Raw genomic sequence first — 26,940 nt, forward strand, 5'->3', positions numbered from 1 at the left:
TATTATTTTCATGTAATTTATACTTCACATTAATGTCACACATATTCGAATCCCTTATGTATTAGTATTATTATTGTACTATCATTTATTTAGATTATTCACATAACTGACATTTAATTAGGATCTTTCCTTCTGATAAGTCTATGGAGTTTGGATCACAATGTGTGGTGTGTCTTCATAGTCTCTAGGGTCACTTTTTTCTGATTGGAATATTGGGTGTTTTATATACACATGAAGTCACTTTGTTTATTGTTTCTATGGTTACTGATAGCGCTGACGGCTTTTAGACCATAGCACTTATATTATTATTTTATTTTTATTTATTTTTTTGTGTGAGGTCACCTGTCTATTGTCTCCATGGCTACCGATCGCGCTGATGGTTTACAGACCACAGTGCTGATTGGAGTGTTTAAAACGGGTTCAGTTTCACACAATCAGGAGTGCTATCCATGCAGTTATCTTTGTATGTGTCTATGCATGAGTCTTACCATGCTGATTGCTCTCTCTGCTGTTAGTTATCTAATTTGCTGGCTCAGCTCCTCCCATTTTCTTATGAACTTTTGGGATTCATTTTAAACATTGTTTAAAACACTTATATGTTGTTCTCTGATATGCAGTATGTCTTATATTATATTTTTCTATGTATTTTGATGTATATTTTAAGTTAATTAACCATATGTCAATCATCATTTGTCTGAACCTCAGGGCCTGATTCAGAGCCAGATGCTCTGATCAGAGTGCTCGCTCTGAATCAGGGCCCTCCTACCTAAAACCACCCACAGCTTATGCGAGCGGCCAAAAAGATGGTTGCGATGGTCAAGACCATCGCGACCATCGGGCTTGCGATGAGAACCTGCGGTAGGGTCTCGCTGCCACAAGCCCAGGAGTGCTTTTGGCTCTATCAGAGCCAAAAGCACTCCCACTGTGATGTCAGTGGTGATGTCAGTGGGGCCAGCCCCAGACGGTAGGCGTTCCCATGGGAATGCCTCCATCTGGGCAGCAACGCCCCCAGCACGCCCACCAAAGGGTGCGCCATCACTCACCATCGACAGCACGCCCCCTTTGGTGCAAGACCCATAGCGACAGCCTGGCTGTCGCTATGCGGGTCTCGCGTATGCGCACGATGGAGCTCCCTCCGTCGTGTGCATGCGCACTAGGGCACCATCAACCCGCTTGTGAGCGCTCAGCGCTCGAGAGCGGGTCTGAATCAGGCCCTCAGTCCCCTATTTAAGGGCTGGAAGGTTCATTTCCAAGTTGTCAGCCTGAGGAAGCAGACACAGGGTCTGTGAAACGCATTGCTGCTATTGGTGCCTTCTTTTTACATTACGGTTTGGCACTATTTATGGTTATTTTATAATTTATAATTATATTATAATTTATATTTTTATTGATTATCTTTTTTTGTATGGCCATATATGAAATTATTTTAATGGAAGTTAAATAAAATTATTTTTAAGAGATATATATATTTTCATTACTGACGGACATCGGGATTTAAAATAAATGTCTAAGGCGCTTATGCAATTGGAATAAGGTGAGCAGGATATTATTTACTATTATTCTGACTTAATGACAACCGATTTGCACTATGGAGGCTTTTGCACTATGGCCCTCATTCAGAGCCGTACGCTCTGAGCAGAGCGCACGCTCTGAATGAGGGCCGGGCTCCATTTTCATGGAGCGTCCTCCTGGACGCTCGTATAGCTGTGGGTCACCACCCACAGGCTATACGAGCGTGCTTTTTGATGGCCGCGATGGTCGAGACCATCGCGACCATCGAAATTGCGAGCCGGAGCCTGCGGTTGAGGTTTTCAACGGCAAGCTCCGGAGTGATTTTGGCTCTATCAGAGCCAAAATCACTCCCACTGACATCACTAGTGATGTCAGTGGGCCGGCTTCTGACGGGAGGCGTTCCCGTGGGAACGCCCCCGTCAGGGAGGCACGCCCCCGGCACGCCCACCAAAGGGGGCGTGCTGTCAATCAACATTGACAGCACGCCCCCTTTGATCGGACACAACGAGCGAAGGACTTTCCTTCGCTCGTCGCGTCAGGCGCATGCGCACGACGGAGCTCCCTCCGTCGTGCGCATGCTCAGTGCATAACATCGACCCACTTGCGAGCGGACAGCCGCTCGCGAGTGGGTCTGAATCAGGCCCTATGTTTTATTTTCTTCACATAAAGACTACTGCCAGGATTTGAGACCCATCCAGATCGATTAATCGTTGCTATTTCAACCACCGTAGGACCACGGTGTTGATTTGTGTCCATTGTACTGATCTCACCTATAAAGGGTGAGTTTATGTTTTATATACTTTCTTTTTTGGTTTTTATCACAGATTTTCACTATATTTTTTTCCATTCTCTTTTTTTCCCCCAAAATAATACTGATCCTTGGGAACGCCGGAATACTTCTATACAAAAAACTATCTTTATCCGGATCTCTGTTGAAAGTTCCGATTATTCCAGGCTGCACCTTCTTTCGGTTCATTTATAAGTCCACATAAGGATAGTAGCGCCATTCATCCGAACCTATTGTACATACATACCTTGTATGTTTTTGATGTGAGTCTCTGTTTGTACATAGTGTGTGCATTTACACTCTATATGATAGCTTCTATATGCTGCCATGCTAGTGGACCCTTTAGTAGATTCTGTAGACAGAATGGGTCCTGTAGATTGTATTGTACCACGAACGTAGATATTAGCAGCTATGTTATTATGGGGTCATTCAGACCTGGTCGTTAGCGCCGATGCGCTCGGACCGGGTCGATGGCCCCCCACAGAGCATGCGCACGACGGCGCCGTCGTGCGCATGCGTGAGACCCGCTACGACCGACAGCGCCGGTCGTAGCGGGTCTCGATCCAAAGGGGGCGAGCTGTCGATGTTGATTGACAGCTCGCCCCGTTTGGAAGGTGGGCTGGGGGGGAGGCAGCCCAAAAGGAGGCGTTCCCATGGGAACGCCTACCATTTGGGGGCGGCCCCACTGACATCACTAGTGATGTCAGTGGAGAGCTTCCAGCTCAGACAGAGCCAGAAGCTCTCCGGGGCTTACGACAAGGGAGACCCTACCCTAGGGTCTCGTCGTAAGCCCCAATGGTCGCGATGGTCTCTGACCATCGCGACCATCACCGGAGCGGTCGTGAGAGCTGTGGGTGTTAACCCACAGCCTAGCGACCGCAACAGAGGTGGCCGGTCAGGATGCAAGTGGCCGCCCAGTTTCTGAGCGACCGCTTGCATCCTCCGACCGCCTCTGAATGAGGCCCTATATGTGTATATTTTTTATTTTTTGTTTTTTACGAGTGTTACGTAGCGCACTCTGTGCATGTGACGGCTAACTTGTGGGCGGCTACCACCGCCGTGAGTGTTGTGGTGACTGCCCTGTTACTTGGCAGCACGGTTGCTATGGACGCACTGCCGGTGTCACTTCCGGCGGATGCGGGTCCTTGCACGGCTCTGTCCGCGGCTGGCGTGCAGACGGTTGATACTGAAACGGCTGTTGGGATTAAGGTGCTGCGTAGGAACGCTGTGCCCCAGCGATGTATTTACACTTGGATAAGTGACTTATTACTTACTACATGTTGCTGGTACAATTGTTGCCTAAGGATGTTTTTCACTATGGACATTAAAAATGTATAATTAATGGAGTGCTGGTCTAATCTATACATGAGCCCATGATTGGATCTCCTGGATGGATGTTTTTTCTGTATTTACCATGAGGACCTTGCACCAATTATATTGACTACATTAAGAGCAGTGAGGCTTTTTCACTGTGACTATATTTATATTCCTGTTTTGGGGTACAAAGCTGCACCACGATTTTATTATTCTTTGTTATCTAAATGTTCTTCTTATATGTTTGATATTATTTTTATTCTTTGTGTTTGTCTCTTCTAATTATTTTGATTTGGTGCTTGATATGGATTTTGATATCGGAGATCTGACTGGTACTAAAAGATTTTTGGACAAAGATGTGTCCAAAATCTTGTTTACAAATACTGAACAGCTTGCATTTGATATAGATAGCCCAGCAGAAGTCCATACTGATTTACTCAAATTAAGGAAGAGGTTGGTTGAATTAGAGTTACATGGTCTGACTTTGTCGCAGTACCATAAAGATAACCTCATACCTAGAGGATTTCGTATTAGGAGTCAGCCCACATTAGGGCGTAAGAGCAAGGACTTCTACAAACAATGGTGCCTAATACTAAATCAATGCAGTTTTGATCTTATGCTGATGGTGATACAACAAGTAAATTCGGATATAGAGAATGTCATAAAAGAAATTGAGATTTGTGAATCAGGGGGTCCTGATACATTTAAAGTGGATAGCGGAACAGATTGGTCAACTAAATTGGAGGATTTACCAATTGAAAACATTATCACCAGGAGGACTGAATGAGGAATTTTCCTTATCTCCTTTTTTGTGATGGTTATTTGCTGTGATTGCCTTTCAATGACCCATAAGTATACATAATTTTTGTATTTTTTCATTGACTTGATTTCATTAAATGCACTCTTCATTAATCAATAATATGTATGTTCTTTGTTATATTATGTACCTTGTATGTTTTTGATGTGAATCTCTGTTTGTACATTGTGTGCACATTTACACACTGAGCAGGAAAGAAAGAGAAATCCTAAAAGAACTAACTGAGGAGGAGTCGATCATTATAAAACCGACTGATAAAGGGGGGGGTGTGCTATCATTATGAATAGTAAAGATTACTATTTAGAAACCGAGCGTCTGTTGAGTGATGTCACCACTTATAAAAAAATTGGATAGGGATCCTACTATTATTTATAAAAGTGAACTATATAAAATTTTAAAGACGGCTTCAAATAAGGAGATCTAAAAATTTAATTCTTTCTGTACTCATATTGGAATCAGGAGGGCTATCCATGCAACCTATTGTACATATGTACCTTGTATGTTTTTGATGTGAATCTCTGTTTGTACATAGTGTGCGCATTTACACTCTATATGATAGGTTTCTATATGCTGCCATGCTAGTGGACCCTTTAGTAGATTCTGTACACAGAATGGGTCCTGTACATTGTATTGTACCACGAGCATAGATATTAGCGGCTATGTTATTATATGTGTATATTTTTTGTTTTTTATGGGTGTTACGTGGCGCACTCTGTGCATGTGACGGCTGACTTGTGGGCGGGTACCGCCGCCGTGAGTGTTGTGGTGACTGCCCTGTTACTTGTTGCTATGGACGCACTGCCGGTGTCACTTCCGGCGGATGCGGGTCCTTGCACCGGCACTGTCCGCGGCTGGCGTGGTCTTCCGTACATTCCGTCGGTGGATTGAGTGCTACAGGTCGTGTCACAGGTGGGTACCATCAGTTTGATTAGAGTTGGAATTTAGGGCTGCATTTGCACTTTACCACTTTATTTCCCCTGAAGATGGTTGATACTGAAACGGCTGTTGGGATTAAGGTGCTGCGTAGGAACGCTGTGCCCCAGCGATGTATTTACACTTGGATAAGTGACTTATTACTTACTACATGTTGCTGGTACAATTGTTGCTTAAAGGATGTTTTTACACTATGGACATTAAATATTTATAATTAATGGAGTGCTGTCTAATCTATACATGAGCCCATGATTGGATCTCCTGGATGGTTGTTTTTTCTTTATATATATATATATATATATATATATATATATATATATATATGTACACAGTATAGTGCCAAAATCCTGACATCAGTCAGAATCCCAGCGCCTGCATCCCGGCCACTGACATCCCAATGGTAAATATTGGGGTTAGGGTTATGGTGCATACACACGGTCAGATCTGTCAGACAAACGATGAACTATGAACGATAAACGACGAATGATGTCAACGATTTGACCAACAATTTCATGAACTACTAAAGATTTTTTTACAGTATTAAAATGAATGAAAATCAACCAAATCTGACTGCAAACACATCAGATGTCAGATATCGTTATCTGACAAATGGGAACGCGCATCGTTCATCGGTGCAGTGACACATGTCAGATTTTCTTTCAGAAATGAACAATTGAATGATTTTTAAAATCGTTATTGTACAAATCTGAAGGAAAATCTGACCGTGTGTATGCACCATTAGGCACTAGGGGGATGGTTAGGTCTAGGCTGCGGGGAAGGAGGGTTGGGTTTAGGGGTAGGACTAGCCTACTTACTGGTAGGTGTCAGCATTGTAACCCACTTGAGATGCCGGTGTCGGGATTCTGTGCGCCGCCATCCCATACCCAACCCCCCCAAAGAGGTGGAACGAAAAGTATTTAATGACAAAGTTTAAACAATCATAGTTCCAAGTGTATATATATATAAATCTATAAATCGCCATAGAGAATTCCGGAGAGGGGGCATGGTGTTCCAGGGGATACACATTCAAAAGTTATTGAAGAGTAGAACTGTCGCTTGGTGCTGCATGCCAAATTTCAGGGCAAAAACATAAAAAATGAGGATTTGGGAACAATCTAAAGCTCCAACTGTCACTTTTTTCTGACACTCTCAGTTAGGACCACTTTTCTGCTGTTCTCAATAGGGGATTTTTGGGAAGGCATAACTCAGGGTAGGGGGTGAATTTAGACTTGGGGTTTGTTTTATTAGGTAGCTATTGTACCAGGGTAGGGCCTTTTGGGGTTCAGGTAATTGAGACAGTTACAGTTCTTAAACTATTACCTCCGAATTGCGCCATTATAGAGATAGGAAGATTCAATTCATTGCGCAGCCTCAGTAGCAGCCTCCAGCAGGTGTACTCACTGTGGCTTCACTTGGGTGCACCAAGATGGCTGGCCAGTGTGGGCGGTAGTGGCGGTAGGCTCGGGGGAAGAAAGCAGTCATTAGCTGCGTCCGGGACCCGAGGGAGGGGGTGTAGCTGGCGTTAGCTACAGCAGTGCGGGCGGCAACAGCAATGTGGGCAGTGGTGGTGCAGGCGGCATAGAACACAAAACAAACTCAGAAGTAGGGATGGGTCAGTGAGACCTGTGTGTGCTTCTGTGTTTAAAAAAAAAACCAGCACCAGGCTTTGGAGACCCAGTAGTGGTTGTGCTAAATACAGAGGACAAATGACATAGGGGTCCCCCTGTATTAAGTTCAACTAGCACCAGACTTTTCAGAACCAGCCCTGGTTGCCAAAATATGGGGGACAAATGATGTAGGGGTCCCCCGTACTTTGCGCAACCAGCACTGGGCTCTGAGCCGGTCCTGATTCTGGAAATACAGGGAGGGGAAATGTATAGGGTACCCCTGTATTATCCAGAACCAGCACTGGACCTTTTCTAGCAGGGGGTGATGCCACAGCTAGGGGTGCCCTTTCACTGGGCCCCCCTGCAGAAGCATCACCCTTGACCACTAGTCAGCCCAGGCCAGGGATCTCTGGGGAGCTGGGGACCCCCCCAATAAAGGGGCCCCCCTCCAGGACACCCCAGGCTGATATCCCGGAGCTATCTTCAACACCCCTGGAGTGGTGGGTGCCGGGTTGATTATGTAAAGTGTGGTGCAGGCAAAGAGTTAAAATATTGTCTTTTGCTGTGGAACTAGAGTTCCCAGCAAGCCTCTCCCGCATGCTGGTACTTGGCGTACCAGCATGTGGGGCATTACGGGCCCGCTGGTACCTGTAGTTCCACAGCAAAAGCAATATTAAAAAAACACAGAACACACACACCATAGAAAGTAAAATTTTATTGAAACATACATGCACACACACCGGAAAATACCGCCGGCCAGCGGCAGCCCGACAGGAGCAGAGTGCGACGCAGCGGAAGCCCGACAGCGCTGGAAATCCCGATCGTGGATAGGTAAGTATCCACTAACCTAACCTAAACCCCCTAACCCTAACCCTCCTTAGGGGTGCCTAACCCTAACTTCCCCCCCAAGTGCCTAACCCTAATCCCCCCTCTAAGTGCCTAACCCTAACCACCCCCTTCCCCGCTCCCTAAACCTAAGTGCCCCGGGGGGTGCCTAACCCTAAGTCCCCTCCGAGGGTGCCTAACCCTAACCCTCCCTCTCCCTAGCCTAACCCTAAACCTCCCGGGGGCTGCCTAACCCTAAGTCCCCCTCCGGGAGCCTTAAACCTAACCCTCCCCCCGCGGCTGTACGCTCGCGGCGCCCGGTCTCCCGGCATCGGGGAAATGCGGGCGCCTACATCTAGACGCCCGGCATTTCACCCTTGCCGGGATAAGACAGTCGGGAAGCCATCTGCCGGTATTTAGGCAGTCGGCTTCCCGATTGCCTCCCCACACACCTATGTATCCCTGTAGCCCATCTGTCCTCTTCTCCAGTAGATTATCCAATGGTGTACCTGTAATTAAAAAAATCCATACTCACCTCACCTCCTATGCATGGATCGGTCTTCTTCATTCCTTGTAGGCATCCAGGGTCTTGGCAAAACAAAAAACAGGAATACCCAGACCCGCGAACTTAGGGCCTGATTCAGAGCCGCTCGTAAGCGGCCGCTCGTAAGCGGCCGCTCGTTCGCTCCGAACGATGTTCGCACATCTGCGCATGCGTATGGGTCGTAATGCACATGCGCCAAACAGTCAGTGCGGTCGGAAAACGTGTGTTCGCAAAATTGCAAGTGCCTGCTAATTTGAGTGACAGGATGAGGCGTTTGTGGGTGGTAACAGGGGAAGGTGCTTGAAAACGGGGAGTGGAGATCCGAACGCAGGCGTGTCAAACGGTCAAAACGGGTGTTTTAAGGGTGTGCATAATTAACAAAGCAGTGTCATCGACCACGTCACTTTGCTGTGTCTTAGCCTGAACTGTTCGCATGATTGCGGTAGGAAAATCCAACCACAAGCACTGCGAGCAGTTCAGACGCCTTTCGATGTACTCGGTTAATCTAATAAATAGCGGAGATGACGTATGATGCGAGCGGCCAGGAGGCGTCTTTACAGAATAGCGAGCGCTTGTTTCGTTCGCTCGCTCAGACATAGAGGCGTCAACAGACCGCAAAGAGCGAGCGCTCAATTTAAATAGCCGGCCCCTTTTTCTGAACGAGCGAGCGCAAATAGCGTCCGGCTCTGAATCAGGCCCTTAGTACTGTCCTCTAAGGACAGTACTACGTGAATGACCACTCCGTCGTGGGATTTCAGTACTGAAATCCTGATCCTGGGGCAGAGCCTTCCACCTCTCAGTCAATGAGCTGTTCTCACCATTGACTTCAATGGTGGGAATGGTGCCTGCCCATTTCAAAAATGGCACCTCAGAGCAATTTTTTAAATTCAAAGATGGACGCTGAGAGCAAATCTCAGCTCGCAATGTCATCACCCCGGCCCCTTGGCTGTCTTATATAAGCCAGTGCGAGGAGACAGCACGGGAGTCCATCGGCGGAGGGGCAGGAGAGAAGACCTGCCGAAGCAAAAACACATCAGGGAAGTCCTGGATGGGTGGCGCCCATGCAAAAGAGCTTAAAGGCCCTCCAGGTGAAGGTGGCACAGGTCGCGCCACTCTAGTTACGGCCATGTAGATCTTAACAGTGAGGCATGTGGGAGACTTAAGTCTTGAGAATGGACCAGAAATTTGCATTTATTTTACATACGTTATATTAAGGTTGAATCTATCAAAAACTGAATTCTCCCATAGAGAACTCCCGAGCATGGTATTTGAGGAACTACACCTCAAAAGCTATTGAAAGTACCGAGCTAAAATTTGGCACATCCCATACCCAACCCCCCCAAAGAGGTGGAACAAAAAGTATTTAATGACAAAGTTTAAACAATCATAGTTCCAAGTGTTATATATATATATATATATATATATCGCAATCTAGAATTCCGGAGAGGGCATGGTGTTCCAGGAGGGGATACACACTCAAAAGTTATTGAAGAGTAGAACTGTTGCTCGGTGCTGCATGCCAAATTTCAGGGCAAAAAAACATTAAAAATGAGGAATTGGGAGTAATCTAAAGTTCCAACTGTCAGTTTTTTCTGACACTCTCAATTAGGACCACTTTTCTGCTGTTCTCTATGGGGGATTTTTGGGAAAGCATAACTCAGGGTAGGGGGCAAAGATTAGACTTGGTGTTTGTTTTATTAGGTAGCAGGGTAGGTGATCCTGGGGTTTAGGTAATTGAGAAAGTTACAGTTTTTATACTATTACATCACAAATCTGCCATTGTAAAGATAGGAAGTTTCAACTTGTAGCGCAGCCTCAGTAGGAGTCTTCAGCAGGTGTATTCACTGTGGCTTCACTTGGGTACACCAAGATGACTGGCCAGTGGGTTGGTAGCGGCGGTGGGCAAGTGGAAAGAAAGCGGTCATTAGCTGCGGTCGGGACACGGAGGAGTGGGGGTAGTGGGCCTTAGCTGCGGCCAGGACCCGGGGACGGCAGCGGGTGTTAGCGGCAGTGGCAGTGCGGGCGGGCGGCAGTGGTGCAGGCAGCAGGACCCGGGTGAGGTAGCAGCAGACAGATGCAGGCTCGGATCTGAAAGATCCATGAAACCTGCATCTGTGTATAAATAAACAAACACAGAAGCACGGACGGGATCAGTGAGACCTATCTGGGCTTCTGTGTTTTAAAAAAAAAAAAAAAGTGTAAAAAAAAAATAATTGCGTGCCCTCCCCCCCAAAAAAAACTAAATACAGAGGACAAACGACATAGGGGTCACCCGTATTCAGCGCAACCACCAGTGGACTCTGAGCTAGTCCTGGTTCTGGAAATACAGGGGAAAAAATGAGTAGGGTCCCCCTGTATTTACCAGAACTAGCACCGGATGATTTCTAGCGGGGGGGTAATGCGATAGCCAGGGGAGCCCTTCACCGGACCCCCAGCCAAAGCATCACCCCTGACTGCTAGTCAGCCCAGGCCGGGGATCCCTGGGGAGCTGGGGACCTCCACAATAAAGGGGTCCCTCTCTGCAGGGCACCCCAGGCTCATAGCCCGGGGCTATCCTCGGCACCCTTGGCAGGTGGGTGCCTGGTTGATTATGTAAAGTGTGGTGCAAGTAAAGAGTTAAAATATTGTCTTTTGCTGTGTAACTACAGTTCCCAGCAAGCCTCCCTCGAATGCTGGCACTTGGAGAACCACAAGTACCAGCATGCGGTGCATTACGGGCCCGCTGGTGCCTGTAGTTCCACAGCAAGAGCAATATTAAAAAAACACAGAACACACACACCGTAGAAAGTAAAATTTTATTCAAACATACATGCACACACACATGTACACACACACTATCTGACATACAGTATTCACCTATGTATCCCTGTAGCCCATCGGTCCTCTTCTCCATGTAGATAATCCAATGGTGTACCTTCAATAAAAAATCCATAATCACCTCACCTCCTATTCGTAGATCAGATCCTCTTCGTTCCAAAGTAGGCAATCCAGGCAACTACCCGAATGACAGCTCTGCTGCGGGATTTTAGTACAGAAATCCCGGTGCGGAGCGCTCATTGGCTGAGAGAGGCGAGCCTTCTGCCTCTCAGCCAATGAGCTATTCTCACCATTGACTTCAATGGTGAGAACAGCGTGTGCCCACAGATAAGACCTGCCGCAGAACGAAGACGCCAGGGAAGTCCTGGATGGGTGGCAGCCATAAAAAAGAGCTTAAAGGCCGCTGCCTTCCAGGTGAAGATGCCATAGAAGTTCTGGGAGAAGCGGCAGCCATGAAAAAGAGTTTAAAGGCTGCCATCCCCCCAGGTGAAGGTGCAGAAAAATAAAATTTTAAAACAATCGGTGTCTGTTTCTTTTAAATATATTTATTTTACAGGGGTACTATAGGTACCAGTGGGTTCTTAAAATACCAGCATGTGGGGGAACCTTGCTGGGGCCTGTAGTGCTTCTGCAAAAGACATTATTTTAGGTTATTTAGCACTACACATTACATAATCAACCCGGCACCCACCAGCCAGGGCTGCCGGGGATAGCCCCGGGCTATCAGCCTGGGCTTGGGGTGCCCTTTATTGGGGGTCCCCAGCTCCCCAGGGATCCCTGGTCAGGGTTGATGCTTAGGCCGGGGGGAGCAGGTGAAAGGGTTCCCATGGTGGTGGAATTAGCCCTCCGCTAGAAAAAGTCTGGTGCTGGTTCTGGTAAATACAGGGGGACCTTACGCATTTTTTCCCCCTGTATTTCCAGAACCAGGACCGGCTCAGATCCCAGTGCTGGTTGCGCTGAAAACGGGGGACTCCTATGTCAGTTGTCCCCTGTATTTAGCACAACCAGCACTGGGTCTCCAAAGCCCGGTGCTGGTTGCTGTTTATTTTTTTATTTTTTTTGGGGGGGGTATGCCATTTTTTTTTCTACACAGGTTTTATTTTTATTTTTTTTAAACACAGACGGGTCTCACTGATCCCATCCCTGCTTCTGTGCTTATTTATACACAGATACAGGTATCATTGCTCTTTCAGATCTGAGCCTGCATCTGTCTGCTGCTACCTCCCCTGGGTCCTGCAGCCCGCGCTGCCACCTGCACCACTGCTGCTAATGCCCGCTACCGTCCCCAGGTCCTGGCCACAGCTAACGCCTCCCTCCTCCGGGCCCTGGCAGCAGCTAACGGCCGCTTCCTTCCCCCAAGCCCACCGCCGCTACCGCCCATACTGGCCAGCCATCTTGGTGCACCCAAGTCAAGCCACAGTGAGTACACCTGCTGGAGGCTCCTACTAAGGCTGCGCAACAAGTTGATTATAAAGGAAAAAAACCTCTAGCGCCTCCTATAGATACTGAATGAATAAGTGAAGCAGTAATTATATAGTACAGGTTTATTAATAAATCATGCTAGCTATTGTAAAAACTCACTGACTCACAACATGTAACAGATAACATGGAACTGTATGACAAAAACATATAGAAATAGAGAAATAAAATAAAATTAAAATATGGGATGCAGACACGCTAAATAAGCGGATTATTCTGGTCCCTTGTCAGGATCAATATCCAGGAAGTTTTCTTTGGTGGGGAAATGTCTTAATTACAGCACATTTATAGTCCAAAGAGTAAATCCAAGCAAAGGGCGATCAGTTGAAAAGTTTGCCAGCAAACTATAGGGTACCTGATACACTGCAGTGATAACGTCCAGGTCCCCCTCCACTGTCATCAACGCGTTTCACCTGTCATTAGGCTTCCTCAGATCCTGAGTACCCCCCCTCAATAAAGGGGTCCCCCTCTTCAGGACACCCCAGGCCCAGGCTGATAGCCCAGGGTTATCTCTGGCACTCCTGGCCGGTGGTTGCAGAGTTGATTGTGTAGTGTTAATTGTGATTGTGTAAGGTTGATTGTGATTGTGTAGTGTGGTGCATTTGTTGATAGTAAAAATATTGTCTTTTGCTGTGGAACTGCAGGACCCAGCAGGCCTCCTCCGCATGCTGGTACTTGGAGAACCACAAGAACCAGCATGCGGGGCATTACGTTTCCGCTGGTACCAGTAGTTCCTCTGCAAAAGCAATGTTTAAATAAAGACAGGACATGCACACAGTAACAATTTATTAACACATACATGCACACACACATGTAGACAACCATGCACACACTATCTCACATACTCACCTATGTATCCCTGTAACATATTGGTCCTCTTGTATAGTAGTAGTATCCATAGGTTGCCAACTCTCTGTGATTGTCAGGGAGACTCCCTGAAATAATAGCAATCTCCCTGACTCCCTGAAGAGTCTAGCAATGTCCCTGATTGCACCTTACTCCAATTATACATAAATAAAAACAGAGATATACAGTCAGGTGCATAAATATTGGGACATTGACAGAATTTTCATATTTTGGCCTCTATTCACCACCACAATGGCTTTGAAATGAAACAAACAAGATGTGCTTTAACTGCAGACTTTCAGGTTTAATTTAAGGGTAATTACATCCAAATCAGGTGAACGGTGTAGGAATTACAACGGTTTCTATATGTGCCTCCCACTTTTTAAGGGGCCAAAAGTAATGGGACAAACTAAACAATCCTAAATCTAACTTTCACTTTTTAATACTTTGTTGCAAATCCTTTGCAGGCAATTACAGCCTGAAGTCTGGAACGCATAGACATCACCAAATGCTGGGGTTCATCCCTGGTGATGCTCTGCCAGGCCTCTACTGCAAATGTCTTCAGTTCCTGCTTGTTCTTGGGGCATTTTCCCTTCAGTTTTGTCTTCATCAAGTGAATTGCATGCTCAATCGGATTCAGGTCAGGGGATTGACTTGGCCATTGCATAACATTCCACTTTTTAGCCTTAAAAAACTCTTTGGTTGCTTTTGCAGTATGCTTCGGATCATTGTCCATCTGCACTGTGAAGCACCATCCAATGAGTTCTGAAGCATTTGATTGAATATGAGCATATAATATTGCCCGAAACACTTCAGAATTCATTCTGCTGCTTTTGTCAGCAGTCACATCATCAATAAATACAAGGCAAACCAGTTCCATTGGCAGCCATACATGCGCACGCCATGACACTACCGCCACCATGCTTCACTGATGAGGTGGTATGTTTTGGATCATGAGCAGTTCCTCTCCTTCTCCATACTCTTCTCTTCCCATCACTCTGGTACAAGTTGATCTTTGTCTCATCTGTCCATAGGATGTTGTTTCAGAACTGTAATGGCTTTTTTAGATGTTGTTTGGCAAACTCTAATCTGGTGTTACTGTTTTTGTGGCTCACCAATGGTTTACATATTGTGGTGTACCCTCTATATTTACTCTTGTGAAGTCTTCTCTTGATTGTTGCCTTTGACACATATACACCTACCTCCTGGAGAGTGTTCTTGATTTGGCCAATTCTTCTGTCATCCACCACAGTTGTTTTCCGTGGTCTTCCGGGTCTTTTGGTGTTGCTGAGCTCTCCGGTGTGTTCTTTCTTTTTAAGAATGTTCCAAACGGTTGATTTGGCCACACCTAATGTTTTTGCTATCTCTCTGATGGGTTTGTTTTGATTTTTCAGCCTAATGATGGCTTGCTTCACTGATAGTGACAGCTCTTTGGATCTCATATTGAGAGTCGACAGCAACTGATTTAAAATGCAAATGTCACACCTAGAATCAACTCCAGACCTTTTACCTGCTTAATTGATAATGAAATAACGAGGGAATAGCCCACACCTGTCCATGAAATAGCTTTTGAGTTGATAGTCCCATTACTTTTGGCCCCTTAAAAAGTGGGAGGCACATATAGAAACCTTTGTAATTCCTACACCGTTCACCTGATTTGGATGTAATTACCCTCAAAGTAAATCTGAAAGTCTGCATGCAGTTAAAGCACATCTTGTTTGTTTTATTTCAAAGCCATTGTGGTGGTGAATAGAGGCCAAAATATGAAAATTCTGTCAATGTCCCAATATTTATGCACCTGACTGTATACATTCAAATGGGATTATTAGTATAGTTTCCCGTCCATTGGTTATAAGGCACAATGATCCCTATGGGTACATGCATTTTCTGAAAAGTATCAGTGTGTTTCAACAAGTAGCTCTTACTAACTGCTTTGGGGCTCATTTACATTTGGATGTAAACCAATTTTATGGTACGCCTCTGGATGTAGTAGTACACACCAACTTTAACGCTGCGCTCATAGGTGTTGATTTAAAAATTTCCCTGAAATGCTTTTTCAAAAGTAGGCAAGTATGCTGTAAAAAAAAAAAAAATCCATACTAACCTTCTCCTACTGTATGCATGGTTCACTTCCTCTTCGTTCCAAAGTAGGCAATCCAGGGTCTTGGCAAAACAAAAAAATGCATTTCGTGAGCCAGGAACATTAGTACTTTCCTCTAAGGACAGTATTACCCGAATGATGGCTCCGCAGCGGGATTTCACTACAGAAATTCCGGTGCGGAGCACTTATTGGCTGAGAGAGGCGAGCCTACCGCTTCTCACCCAATGAGTGGTTTTCACCATTGACTTCAATGGTGAGAACCGCAAAAGTAACTTAAGATTACTTCCATGCCCATTTCAAAAATGGCGCTTAAGCGCCATTATTGAAATTCAAAGATGGCCGTCGTGAGCCATCATCGCCCCGCCCCCTCAGCTGGCTTATATAAGCCATGATGTCACCACCGTCACCCGTGATGAGAGGAGCCTGTGCCTGCTGCTGGATCTAGTCAGATCCAGTCAGTGGCAGAGTCTACGCGGGAAGCTGACGGCGTGGACTGGAGCGTGAAGAGAGGTAAGTACTGCACAGGGGAGCGGGGCCACAGCTTAAGGGGCAGTACTAGGGGCATTACTGAGAGCATAGCATAAAGGGCAATATTAGGGGCATTACTGGGGACACTGCATTAGGGGCATTACTTGGGGCACAACATAAGGGGCACTACTGGGGGCACTGCATAATGAGCACTACTGGGTGGCACTGTATAATGGGCACTACTGGGCACACTGCATAAGGGGCTTTAATACAGGGGGCACTGCATAAGGGGCTTTAATACAAGGGATTTGCATAATGGGTACAACTACAGGGGGCATTATGGGCACAACTACAGGGGGTACTGCACAATGGGCACAGCTACAGGGGCATTGTACAATGGACACTGCATAAGTGACACAACTACAGGGGGTATTGCCTAATGAGCACAACTACAGGGGCACTCTATACGTAGACCTATGGGGCCCCCATACCTCTGGTTATTATGCCCCTGGGTGCCACTGTACAGTTGCTGCTGTAGCACGTTAGCCCCTGAGCTGGGATTACACAGCCGCTGGCAGCATTGCCTGATAATGAGCATAGTACAATTACATATTTATGAACACAAGCTGACTTCTCAATGTCTGTGTAGTACTAGTAACACTGAGCGAGGCGGGGGCAGGCGACACTGAGCAGCACACCCAGGCACGGGCAAGACTCTGTGGTTGCGCGGCAACAGACTAACAACATTAAACTGAGCGGAGAGGGATGACTTCTAACGCAGTGACTGTTCTGCCGCCGGTGCCTACACGGACTAGGTAATGAAATACTGAGAGTTATGCTGCGGTGCAGATCTGTCAGTTGCTAGTACATTTTTATGTGTATGAGAAGTCGTTTGAATTGGCATATAATTTCCTAGGAGCACTGTTACCCGAAATAATGTTGGAGGTATGCATATCGTGTCCACACAATGACCCCATGTGAGCTGTATAGTTGTTACATATTGAGTAGCTAGCTAAATGCTGCCGATTTACACCTTTGTTGGTAAATAGCACTCCGTGTGCAAATAACTACCTTAGATCTGAATTATTATTCATCTACACTGAACTGCAAAGGACTGTCATTCAAATGGCATAAATAGAAATGTATTTGTGTATATTGAATCATTCTATTTATGCCATTCATCTTATGATCAGGAAATCGTTGGTGGTTGTACCACGTGAACAGCCTAATGTCCTGTATGTTGTGACTTTAGGTATAATTGTGCTTTGCTCAAAGTGTTTTGAATTAATTTCCTACTTTTTCATGGGACATTATTTCAGATCCAACATTATACATTCACACTGAACATAAATCAGCCCATGGAATAGCAAGTTTGGCACTGCCCGGGCCACTATACCACATGCAGAAGTACAAATTTGCCACCTTTCTCCTACATTTGAAACTACAGTAAATATAGCCAATCCAGGCCCGTATTCAATTTGAGCCGAGCCGCGTTAACTTAACGGGGCCCGGACTTAACACCGACTTCGCCTGTTTTGTAGGCGTTAAAGTATCGCGTAAAGAATCCCCGTATTCAATTTGAAAGTACACGTAAACGGCACCTGGCGATACTGTAGCAAGCTGACAGTACTGTCATTTTTGAGGAAATCAGCCTGTCATCCCCCAAATGATGCTCTGACATGGGGGTTCACTATGGTACCCCCCGATTTGGCTTGCTGAAGGTATTTGGTGTTTTTAAAGGGGCTCAATAGCTGCTAAATAGTGTTTTTCTATACCTGATGCAGAATAGTATTTAGGAGTATTTTTTTCCAGAAAATAACTTATCCCAGCAAATTTGGGGTACTTGAAAATGGGGGTCAGCATATTTAAAAGTTGCTAAAGTGAAGTTGAAAAATCATGAAAAATCCACCTGGTGCAAACACCTGCAATCAAAAAAACACCTGGGGCATACTTGGGGACCCCCCATAGTCAAGTTCGCTAGTTTTTAACTTTGTACCCCAACATTTTTATTTTCGCCCGCTTTTTCAAAGTCAATTTTTGGGGTGTCCTTAAGTTTTTTTGTTTAATTTTTTTGACACAGATTACCTTTGGGGGGCTCTGAAGGCTGCAGGGGGGTTCCCGAAACGTTGCACCCCAAAACCCCAATTCTGCACTTTTTTCCGCCTGCCATTCATAGGCGATACTTTACCGCCTATTACATTGCATTGAGGCGGAAAGTCTTTCAAATTGAATACGGGGTAAAACCAAAACAGGCGATAATGACGTAATCGGCGTTAACTTAATCGAATCCGGATTTAACGCTTCAAATTGAATACGGACCCTAGTCTGGAAAGTATGGTGTCATGGAATTACTTTAATCATGGTAATCAAATCCAGCTTATTTTTAACTACCTCCCAACTTTCCAGATTTAGGCAGGATCGTTCTGATTTGATTGGACTGTCCTCAGCACATTGATCCCTGCTCTTGGGAATTTGGGAGGCATGTCCATGAGTTGGTGCTGCACACAGAGGTTGTATGTGCTCTGGTTTGTGCGACAAGTCGGGTGTCAGGAGGAGGGGTGGCATGGTAATGCACTCTACGATGAGCAACCACAGCATCTGAGTCCACACCCCCATGTCCTGATGGGACCTTTATACTGCACCGAAAATGGTAGAGGCGCTGGTGTCTGTGCTGTTACAGTAATTAATAATACTAAACATGATATAACCTCCAGAACCCCCAATGTGTAACACCCTAATCTTAAAAGCCAAACTGAAGAGCTTTGATAATACTCTGTCCCAATTCCAGCTACCTTTAAAGGGGAAATGATTGATACCATTTAATATTGTCATCATTACAACAGAAAGGGTAGAGGAGAACCTTAACAATAAAAAAAACTTTCCCTTCAAGGGGGTAGGGTATGGGGTGCCAGCACTCGGGATCCTGGCAGTCAGAATCCCGATGCCGGCATCCCAACAGGGTTAGGATTGACACCACTAGGTCAGTATCCTAATACTCCCTCTCTCCCTACCCCTAATCCTAACCGTCCCTCCTTTTTGCCTAAACCTAACCTCCCCCTAGTGCCTAAACCTACCCTCCCTCCCCCTCCGCACTCTAATCCTAGCCCTCCCCTTTAGTCCCTAACCGTCCCCCTAGTGCCTAACCCCTGACCCTCCCCCTAACCCCAGTACTTACCATCTGGCTGCCAGTACCGGGATTTTGACAGGTGTCGGGATTCCAACGCTGGCATTCTAAGCACCGCCAAGATTCTGACAAGTGTCGTGATTCAAGCATCAGCATTCTAAGCGCCGGCATCCAGACTGTTGGTATTATAACCGCATCCTCTTCAAAGGCATGGTGGGATTAAATATTACAGTAACACTCACTATACCAGGTAGGTTTGGGAAGCACCCCTCTCCTAAAGTAGGAGACAGATTTTCTTTTTTACATCCAGTCCAATTGGCTGGATAAGATCAGCGGTTTATGAGAGCGGCACATTATTATTGTGTTATTAGAATGGTCATATGTTATAGTGATACTGAGCTGGCTGCAGTTGTTATAGCTGCTCACTGCCTTCCATAAGTTAAGTTAAGCAGAAAAGATTAGTTCATGACAAGTATCATGGATATCTGTTTGTTGTTGATCACACCTATAATAAGAAAAACTCCTGGAAACATCATCCTCTATCCTAACTGCTCTGTCTCACTAAATAGTTTCACCAGAAAATTTCTCTCCCCCTTGCTAATATTTCTCTTCATATCATTTTACATGCAGATAGCTAATACTATTTAACTAATACCTGACTATAAGTTTGCAATTATGAAATGTTAATTCAAAAATTATTATCATTTAATGTTTTATAGCAAGTATATTTGTTTGAACGTAAAATATAGTTTTTTGTGTATCAGTGACTTATGTCTCTCACTTTTCGAGAAGCAAAATGTTTTGAGAAGGGGTTGGGAAGCGTAGACTGAGTACAGTATGTTTGTTTTCACGTAATTGGGACATAACTGTTATGTTGCAATAATTACCATCACATTTATTAACTTTTCTTTTATGCTTATACTGGTATTTTTAACTCGTCATAATTTGCCAAGTTGCTAGATGTTCATCTACCATATAGGCATCTTCAGCCCAATATGTAGACACTGCAAATGTGAATTCTCCAAGCTTTTTAAAGCAGGGTGAGAGCCTGCCAATCATGTGGCATCTTCAGCCTGCCATATAAGCACTGCCACACGCCCCCACCTGGAGACCAACCTCTGGTGCATACCCCCCTTTGCTTGTACCTTTCACAAACATTTTAGTTGGCACCAGGCATGCGGCCGTGCTCCCAGGGTGATTATGCAAGGCACTGCTGGCTTTTCTAAATGACTATGCATGTACACCACTTCCCTCACTCCATGTCTATGACAAAGTAACGTGTTATTACATAGAAATACTGTTATTCAAGACTGACAAAACAAAGAAGCACAACATTAGAAGGTAACCACATGCTACCCATCCCCTATGTCAGTCTCCGGTACCATTTCAGCACCTGTCCCCATTTATCTCAGCAAGAGAAGAGTCTCAGCTGGGTAAATACACATAGGCAGTCACATTGTAAAACAAATCCATGTTATTTCTTTAAGTACTGAAGCATTTTCCTCTTCAATTATTGCCTAGTACAGTGGATTTATATTGTGAATAAATGCATTCAAATATTGTGAATGGGGTACATTACACATCTTTACTTATGTGCATTGCATGTTGTTTTGGATAGTCTCAAGTATTAAACTGTACTGTGCTTGATGAAAACGATGTACCTATTACAGTGGCTGTACTTTGGGACAGAGCTCGTGGCCTGGAGTGTGTCGGCTCTCTTGGGGAGATATAGCAAGCATTGGAGAGTTATAAAGTGGAGAAATTGCCCAAAACAACCAATCAGTTTCAAACTGTCATTTCTTAGACTGTGTTAAATAAATGACATTTAGATGCTGATTGGTTGCTTTGGGCAAATTTTCCACTTTATCTCTATATTTAAGGCTTGATGCATCTCCCCCTCTATCGGTCCCGGCTATCTGCACCGGGTCCTACATCTGTAGCTCTTTCCTCTGTTCACCACAGGTCATCCTGCTCTTACCTACCCCAGTGATCAGTGGTGCCCCAAATGAACATGCCATCCTTCAGTGCATTCCAGTGTGAGTGATGGGTAGGGTGGCGCATCCCTTTTGCTGTCACTGTGCAGCTGCTAGACGGACACTTTAGCCTGTTATGTAATAGATGGCATTTAATGAAATGATTAGTGGGACACACTTGTTACTTCTGACTGATATGGTTTTAGGGCTGGTGCTTCTTTAAATCTTGAGGGTTCTACTCATCAAATGCACATAAATATTCTTTATTAACATGAGTTTACCTATGTATGTTTGAAGCGCAAAAGCGTACACCTTCACAGTAAATTATCCATAAAAAAACATAATGTAAGTATTATGTAACATATTTAAGTACAAGAATTTAAATATTACTTCATGCATTTGAATTATGATTACCTAGTTGACTATTGGTGACCATTTCCTCATCATGACAGATCAAAAATGTAGGATTTCATTAATGGTTGCAGTAAGCAGATCTAAGAATATTCAATTCATACTTGCCGACATTAATATTACCTCTGCGGGAGTTGGTCGGAGATGAGATACTGGTGGGTGGAGGTGTGGGCGGGGCCAGGTGATGTGCATCAATAAGCTCTGCCCCCTCGCTGTAAAATGCTATTCCCAAAAAAATTTGTGTCGTTAGGCCACACCCCCTACTAGCGAACCCGACAATCCACGCAAAAATTCTCCCCATTCTGCCCACTTCACTAGAAAGTGGGCAGAATGCGGGAGAAGTGCCTACTTTCTCAGGGGAGCAAGGGGGTTACCCGAATAATCGGGAGCCTCCCACAGGTCTCGGGAAGGTAGACAAGTATGATTTAATTGCAATCCATGTAATTATTTCAAGCTTATATTTACTTGTACATTTCAATAGTTTTATATATTCAGTCTCATTTTCAGGTCACGGTTGGTTAGCTACGATTATTATCATTATTACAATGTATTTATACAGTGCCAGCATACTTTGCGGCGCATTACACTTGGGAACAAACACAGAATAAAACAAGATTGGGAATTAACGGACAAAGTGGTAAGAGGCCCCTGATCACAAGATTACAGTCTATAGGAATACCATTTATCTGTTATTTTCCTAAACCAGGAAGCTGAAATGTAGAAATCTGGTCTCTCTTTCTAGCCCCAACCCCCTTGTCTCCTTTCCACTGACAGATGGATTGTAGGTCACTGGCGGATTATTCAAGATTAGATCTACAAGGAATAGGTCACATTTAAGTACTTTCAATGCATTACAAATTTATATTTAGTTAAACTAAAAATAATGAAACGGTTTATTTTAATGAAATATCCTTTGTTTTAGATTTTGCTCATTTTTCTCTAAAGTAAAATGCTTACAGCTAAATTTGTGAGTGTTTGTGTAAATCTGTGATGCTGGTGATAAGAGCTATTCCTATCTATCTATCTATCTATCTATCTATCTATCTATCTATCTATCTATCTATCTATCTATCTATTCATTCTATATCTATCCATCTATCTATTCTACAGTCAGGTGCATAAATATTGGGACATTGACAGAATTTTCATATTTTGGCCTCTATTCACCACCACAATGGCTTTGAAATGAAACAAACAAGATGTGCAACTGCAGACTTTCAGATTTAATTTGAGGGTAATTACATCCAAATCAGGTGAACGGTGTAGGAATTACAAAGGTTTCTATATGTGCCTCCCACTTTGTAAGGGGCCAAATTTCATTATCAATTAAGCAGGTAAAAGGTCTGGAGTTGATTCTAGGTGTGACATTTGCATTTGGAATCAGTTGCTGTCGGCTCTCAATATGAGATCCAAAGAGCTGTCACTATCAGTGAAGCAAGCCTTCATTAGGCTCAAAAATCAAAACAAACCCATCAGAGACATAGCAAAAACATTAGGTGTGGCCAAATCAACCATTTGGAACATTCTTAAAAAGAAAGAACGCACCGGAGAGCTCAGCAACACCAAAAGACCCGGAAGACCACGGAAAACAACTGTGGTGGATGACAGAAGAATTATTTCCCTGGTGAAGAAAAACTCATTCACAACAGTTGGCCAAGTCAAGAACATTCTCCAGGAGGTAGGTGTATATGTGTCAAAGTCAACAATCAAGAGAAGACTTCACAAGAGTGAATGTAGAGGGTTCACCACAAGATGTAAACCATTGGTAAGCCTCAAAAACAGGAAGACCAGATTAGAGTTTGCCAAACAACATCTAAAAAAGCCATTACAGTTCTGGAACAACATCCTATGGACAGATGAGACAAAGATCAACTTGTACCAGAGTGATGGGAAGAGAAGAGTATGGAGAAGGAAAGGAACTGCTCATGATCTAAAACATACCACCTCATCAGTGAAGCATGGTGGTGGTAGTGTCATGGCGTGGGCATGTATGGCTGCCAATGGAACTGGTTCCCTTGTATTTATTGATGATGTGACTGCTGACAAAAGCAGCAGAATGAATTCTGAAGTATTTCGGGCAATATTATATGCTCATATTCAGTCAAATGCTTCAGAACTCATTGGACGGCGCTTCACAGTGCAGATGGACAATGACCCGAAGCATACTGTATAAGCAACCAAAGAGTTTTTTAAGGCTAAAAAGTGGAATGCTATGCAATGGCCAAGTCAATCGCCTGACCTGAATCCGATTGAGCATGCATTTCACTTGATGAAGACAAAACTGAAGGGAAACTGCCCCAAGAACAAGTAGGAACTGAAGACATTTGCAGTAGAGGCCTGGCAGAGCATCACCAGGGATGAAACAAAGCATCTGGTGATGTCTATGCGTTCCAGACTTCAGGCTGTAATTGCCTGCAAAGAATTTGCAACAAAGTATTAAAAAGTGAAAGTTAGATTTAGGATTGTTTAGTTTGTCCCATTACTTTTGGCCCCTTAAAAAGTGGGAGGCACATATAGAAACCGTTGTAATTCCTACACCGTTCACCTGATTTGGATGTAATTACCCTCAAATTAAATCTGAAAGTCTGCAGTTAAAGCACATCTTGTTTGTTTCATTTCAAAGCCATTGTGGTGGTGAATAGAGGCCAAAATATGAAAATTCTGTCAATGTCCCAATATTTATGCACCTGACTGTAGAATAGATAGATGGATAGATATAGAATGAATAGATAGATAGATAGATAGATAGATAGGAATAGCTCTTATCACCAGCATCACAATCCCAATATTTATGCACCTGACTGTGTGTATATATATATATATATATATATGTGTGTATAAATATATACACATATATGGAATCTCATGCATGAGCACCGCACATTATGCATAGTTAAGCTGCTAACATGACACTCAGTAGCGAATGCCCAATATCCTGCATGCGAACGCTGTTTATTAGCTGCATGCGTGCACATCTGCCACAAATCAGATAAACCTAACTAGCATCTTTGCATCAAACCCCACATGCTCACACATTACATATTCACATACAAGGTTCCATAAGCTTTAAGGTATAAGATTCAAGTATGCACATTTACTATAATTGCTACGAAATAAAGATTATTTTGTAACTAAGGTTTTATACGTGATAAGTAAGTCATGTTTAGTATTGTACTGATGCGTACTCTCTCAACAGTATTCCGGAAACATCGATGTAGAGATCGCAACAGGCATTCTCAACTTATGGACCGCAGAGACTTCAAGCAATAAAATGTACATTATATGACCAACGGTTAGGATTTGCATGAGGTGGGAAACCAGAGACCACCAGTTGTTAGAGGCTGGACTGTGTCTATTTGAACCAACCTGTTAGATGCCTTGTAACATATGCCCTCTCCTTTAGGACCAATGATATTAGCAACAAACCAACAAACTTCTCTATTGTGTTGTCTATTTCTGGGGGGTATAAATATGTGTGCTCTGACCCTGGGTTTCGAGTCTTCGTGCTGAATGCTGATTGACGAGGGGTTTCTTGCTGATGCCTACATCTGGTCCAGAGCGCTGCGTATGAATAACTGTACTTGGGTCTGTATAATTCCTTTGTGCTAAATTGTACTTATAACTAGCGTGTAACTGACTGTACTTTTACTTGAATAATACTTTGTGCTTTGGAACCACAGGTTCTAGGTCTGGAGTCTTTATTTACTGTATAACTGCGTACGGAAAATAGCATCATCCTTAGAGGTTTATAGGCAGGATATCAGAAGGTATAGGCAGGGGTGTATAGAGGTTCAAAGGCAGAATCCTTAGTTGGGGGCTCGTAGTGAAGTCACTTACCCTCTCACACGGCACATACGGTTATCGATATCTCACCAAAGGGTGGAGTGGCCACATGCAGGGTTTACCTGCAACCGCTCAGTGCTGAGAGATCGCTACCCATTTTCGTGTGAGCCAGGGACGCTGACTAGAATCCAGGTACAAGAGAGGAAAAAGTTTGTTTTCCTTTGTTGATAGAACCTAACATTTAAAGGGGTGCCGCAGTATTGAACACGCGGCTGAGTCGCAGTTTTGCGCACAGTAAAGATGCACTTTTGTGTACGCAGCTAAAGGTTGTTATATGGTTGTGTGGTAGTCGCATTATTGTGTATGTGACTGGTTGCACAATAACGTATACGTACTTCCGGTTGTGCTGCCACGTGTTTAAACAAAGCCATTGAGGTTTACATTCTTCTCAATTGTTGCCAATAATTGGGTTAACGTGTAGTTTTCTGCGCAGGAAAAGAGTGTGTCATTGTGAGTATTTGTTTAGGGTGTAACACGGGATCTAAATGTTAAGGGTATTCTATGACCCTTAAGTACTAGGTGCAGGAGTTGGCCTAGTAACTCGGTAAGTAGCTTACCGTTCTATGCACATCAGCAGGTGTACATGTTGTCTTTGTTGTAGGGACCGGCTCTCAGTGTGATTGCAGTGTTCAATAATTAGGTTGGGTTATTTGAGCATTGTAGTTGAGCCACACTATTACATTTGTGATTGTGAGCTGAGAGATAATAGGTGAGCTGGGGCATCTAGAAATTTCTTCCGTAGGTGAGCGGTGGCATCTAGAAATTTCTTACATAGGTGAGCGGGGGCATCTAGAAATTTCTTCCGTAGGTGAGCGGGGGCATCTGGAAATTTCTTCCGTAGGTAAGTGAGAGTATCTAGACTGTCTTTCACCAATTTAAATCTTTATTGAAAAACTTGAGGGCCAAGCGATCGGTAGAGATGTTAAATGATTTGCTGCTGTTGGAAGCGCCACTTGGGTCGGCGCGGCATATTATGCATATTAGGTATGGTGCCAATGCAACAAGGTATTGTGATTTATGGTTTAATATGACGTGGAAGAGTGTTTCCTAGAATTGGTAGTTTTGATAAAGATGTATTGAATAATGTCCGAGACCACATCAGTCTGATGCGCTCTCGAGGTAAAAAGGTCAAATATTATGAATGTTTAAAGTTGTGGCAGCACGAAGGGGATGCGTGGCTTAAAAATATGCAAGCGACACAAACTAGCGTTGTGAGCGCATTGCCAGAGAATGCATCCACGACGCTAAATTGCAATACGAGCGAGCCGCAAAATGGCGCGCACGTGTGGCAAGGTAGCGTTGTAGAAGGTATTGCCAGCAGTTCACGCACACCACCTCCACCTTATGTGGATGGAGGTGCAAGTACAGTTATCAAAAATACCCATAAAAATGTAACAAGTAATTTGTACCCTCTCTCAAGCAACTATAAAGAAAATGTTCATGATGTGGATGATGAGCCTATTGTAATGTCTGCCATTTCCCATGCTGTACAGATGATAGATGCTGTACCACAAAAATCACGAGTGGTGCCATCATCTC

The 26,940-nt window shown here is 44.3% G+C and overlaps 1 protein-coding gene across 2 annotated transcripts in view; it reads left to right on the forward strand.

The window, feature by feature from the left end:
- The first annotated feature begins 16,804 nt into the window (after positions 1-16,804).
- The window catches only part of TSNAXIP1 (translin associated factor X interacting protein 1), a 125,474-nt gene continuing 115,338 nt past the window's right edge, over positions 16,805-26,940 (forward strand). The window contains exon 1 of one of the 2 annotated variants that reach the window (XM_088471837.1): positions 16,805-16,865. Coding sequence is in view for 1 of the 2 variants with exons in the window: in XM_088471834.1 (XP_088327960.1) it covers positions 16,816-16,865 (50 nt within the window). In the remaining variant the exon portion in view is untranslated. The remainder of the gene's footprint in view (positions 16,866-26,940) is intronic. The other variant, XM_088471834.1, reaches the window with a different exon arrangement.

The sequence above is a fragment of the Taudactylus pleione genome, unplaced genomic scaffold (assembly GCF_031769625.1).
Source record: "Taudactylus pleione unplaced genomic scaffold, aTauple2 ptg000117l, whole genome shotgun sequence".
Taxonomy (NCBI): Eukaryota; Metazoa; Chordata; class Amphibia; order Anura; family Myobatrachidae; genus Taudactylus; species Taudactylus pleione.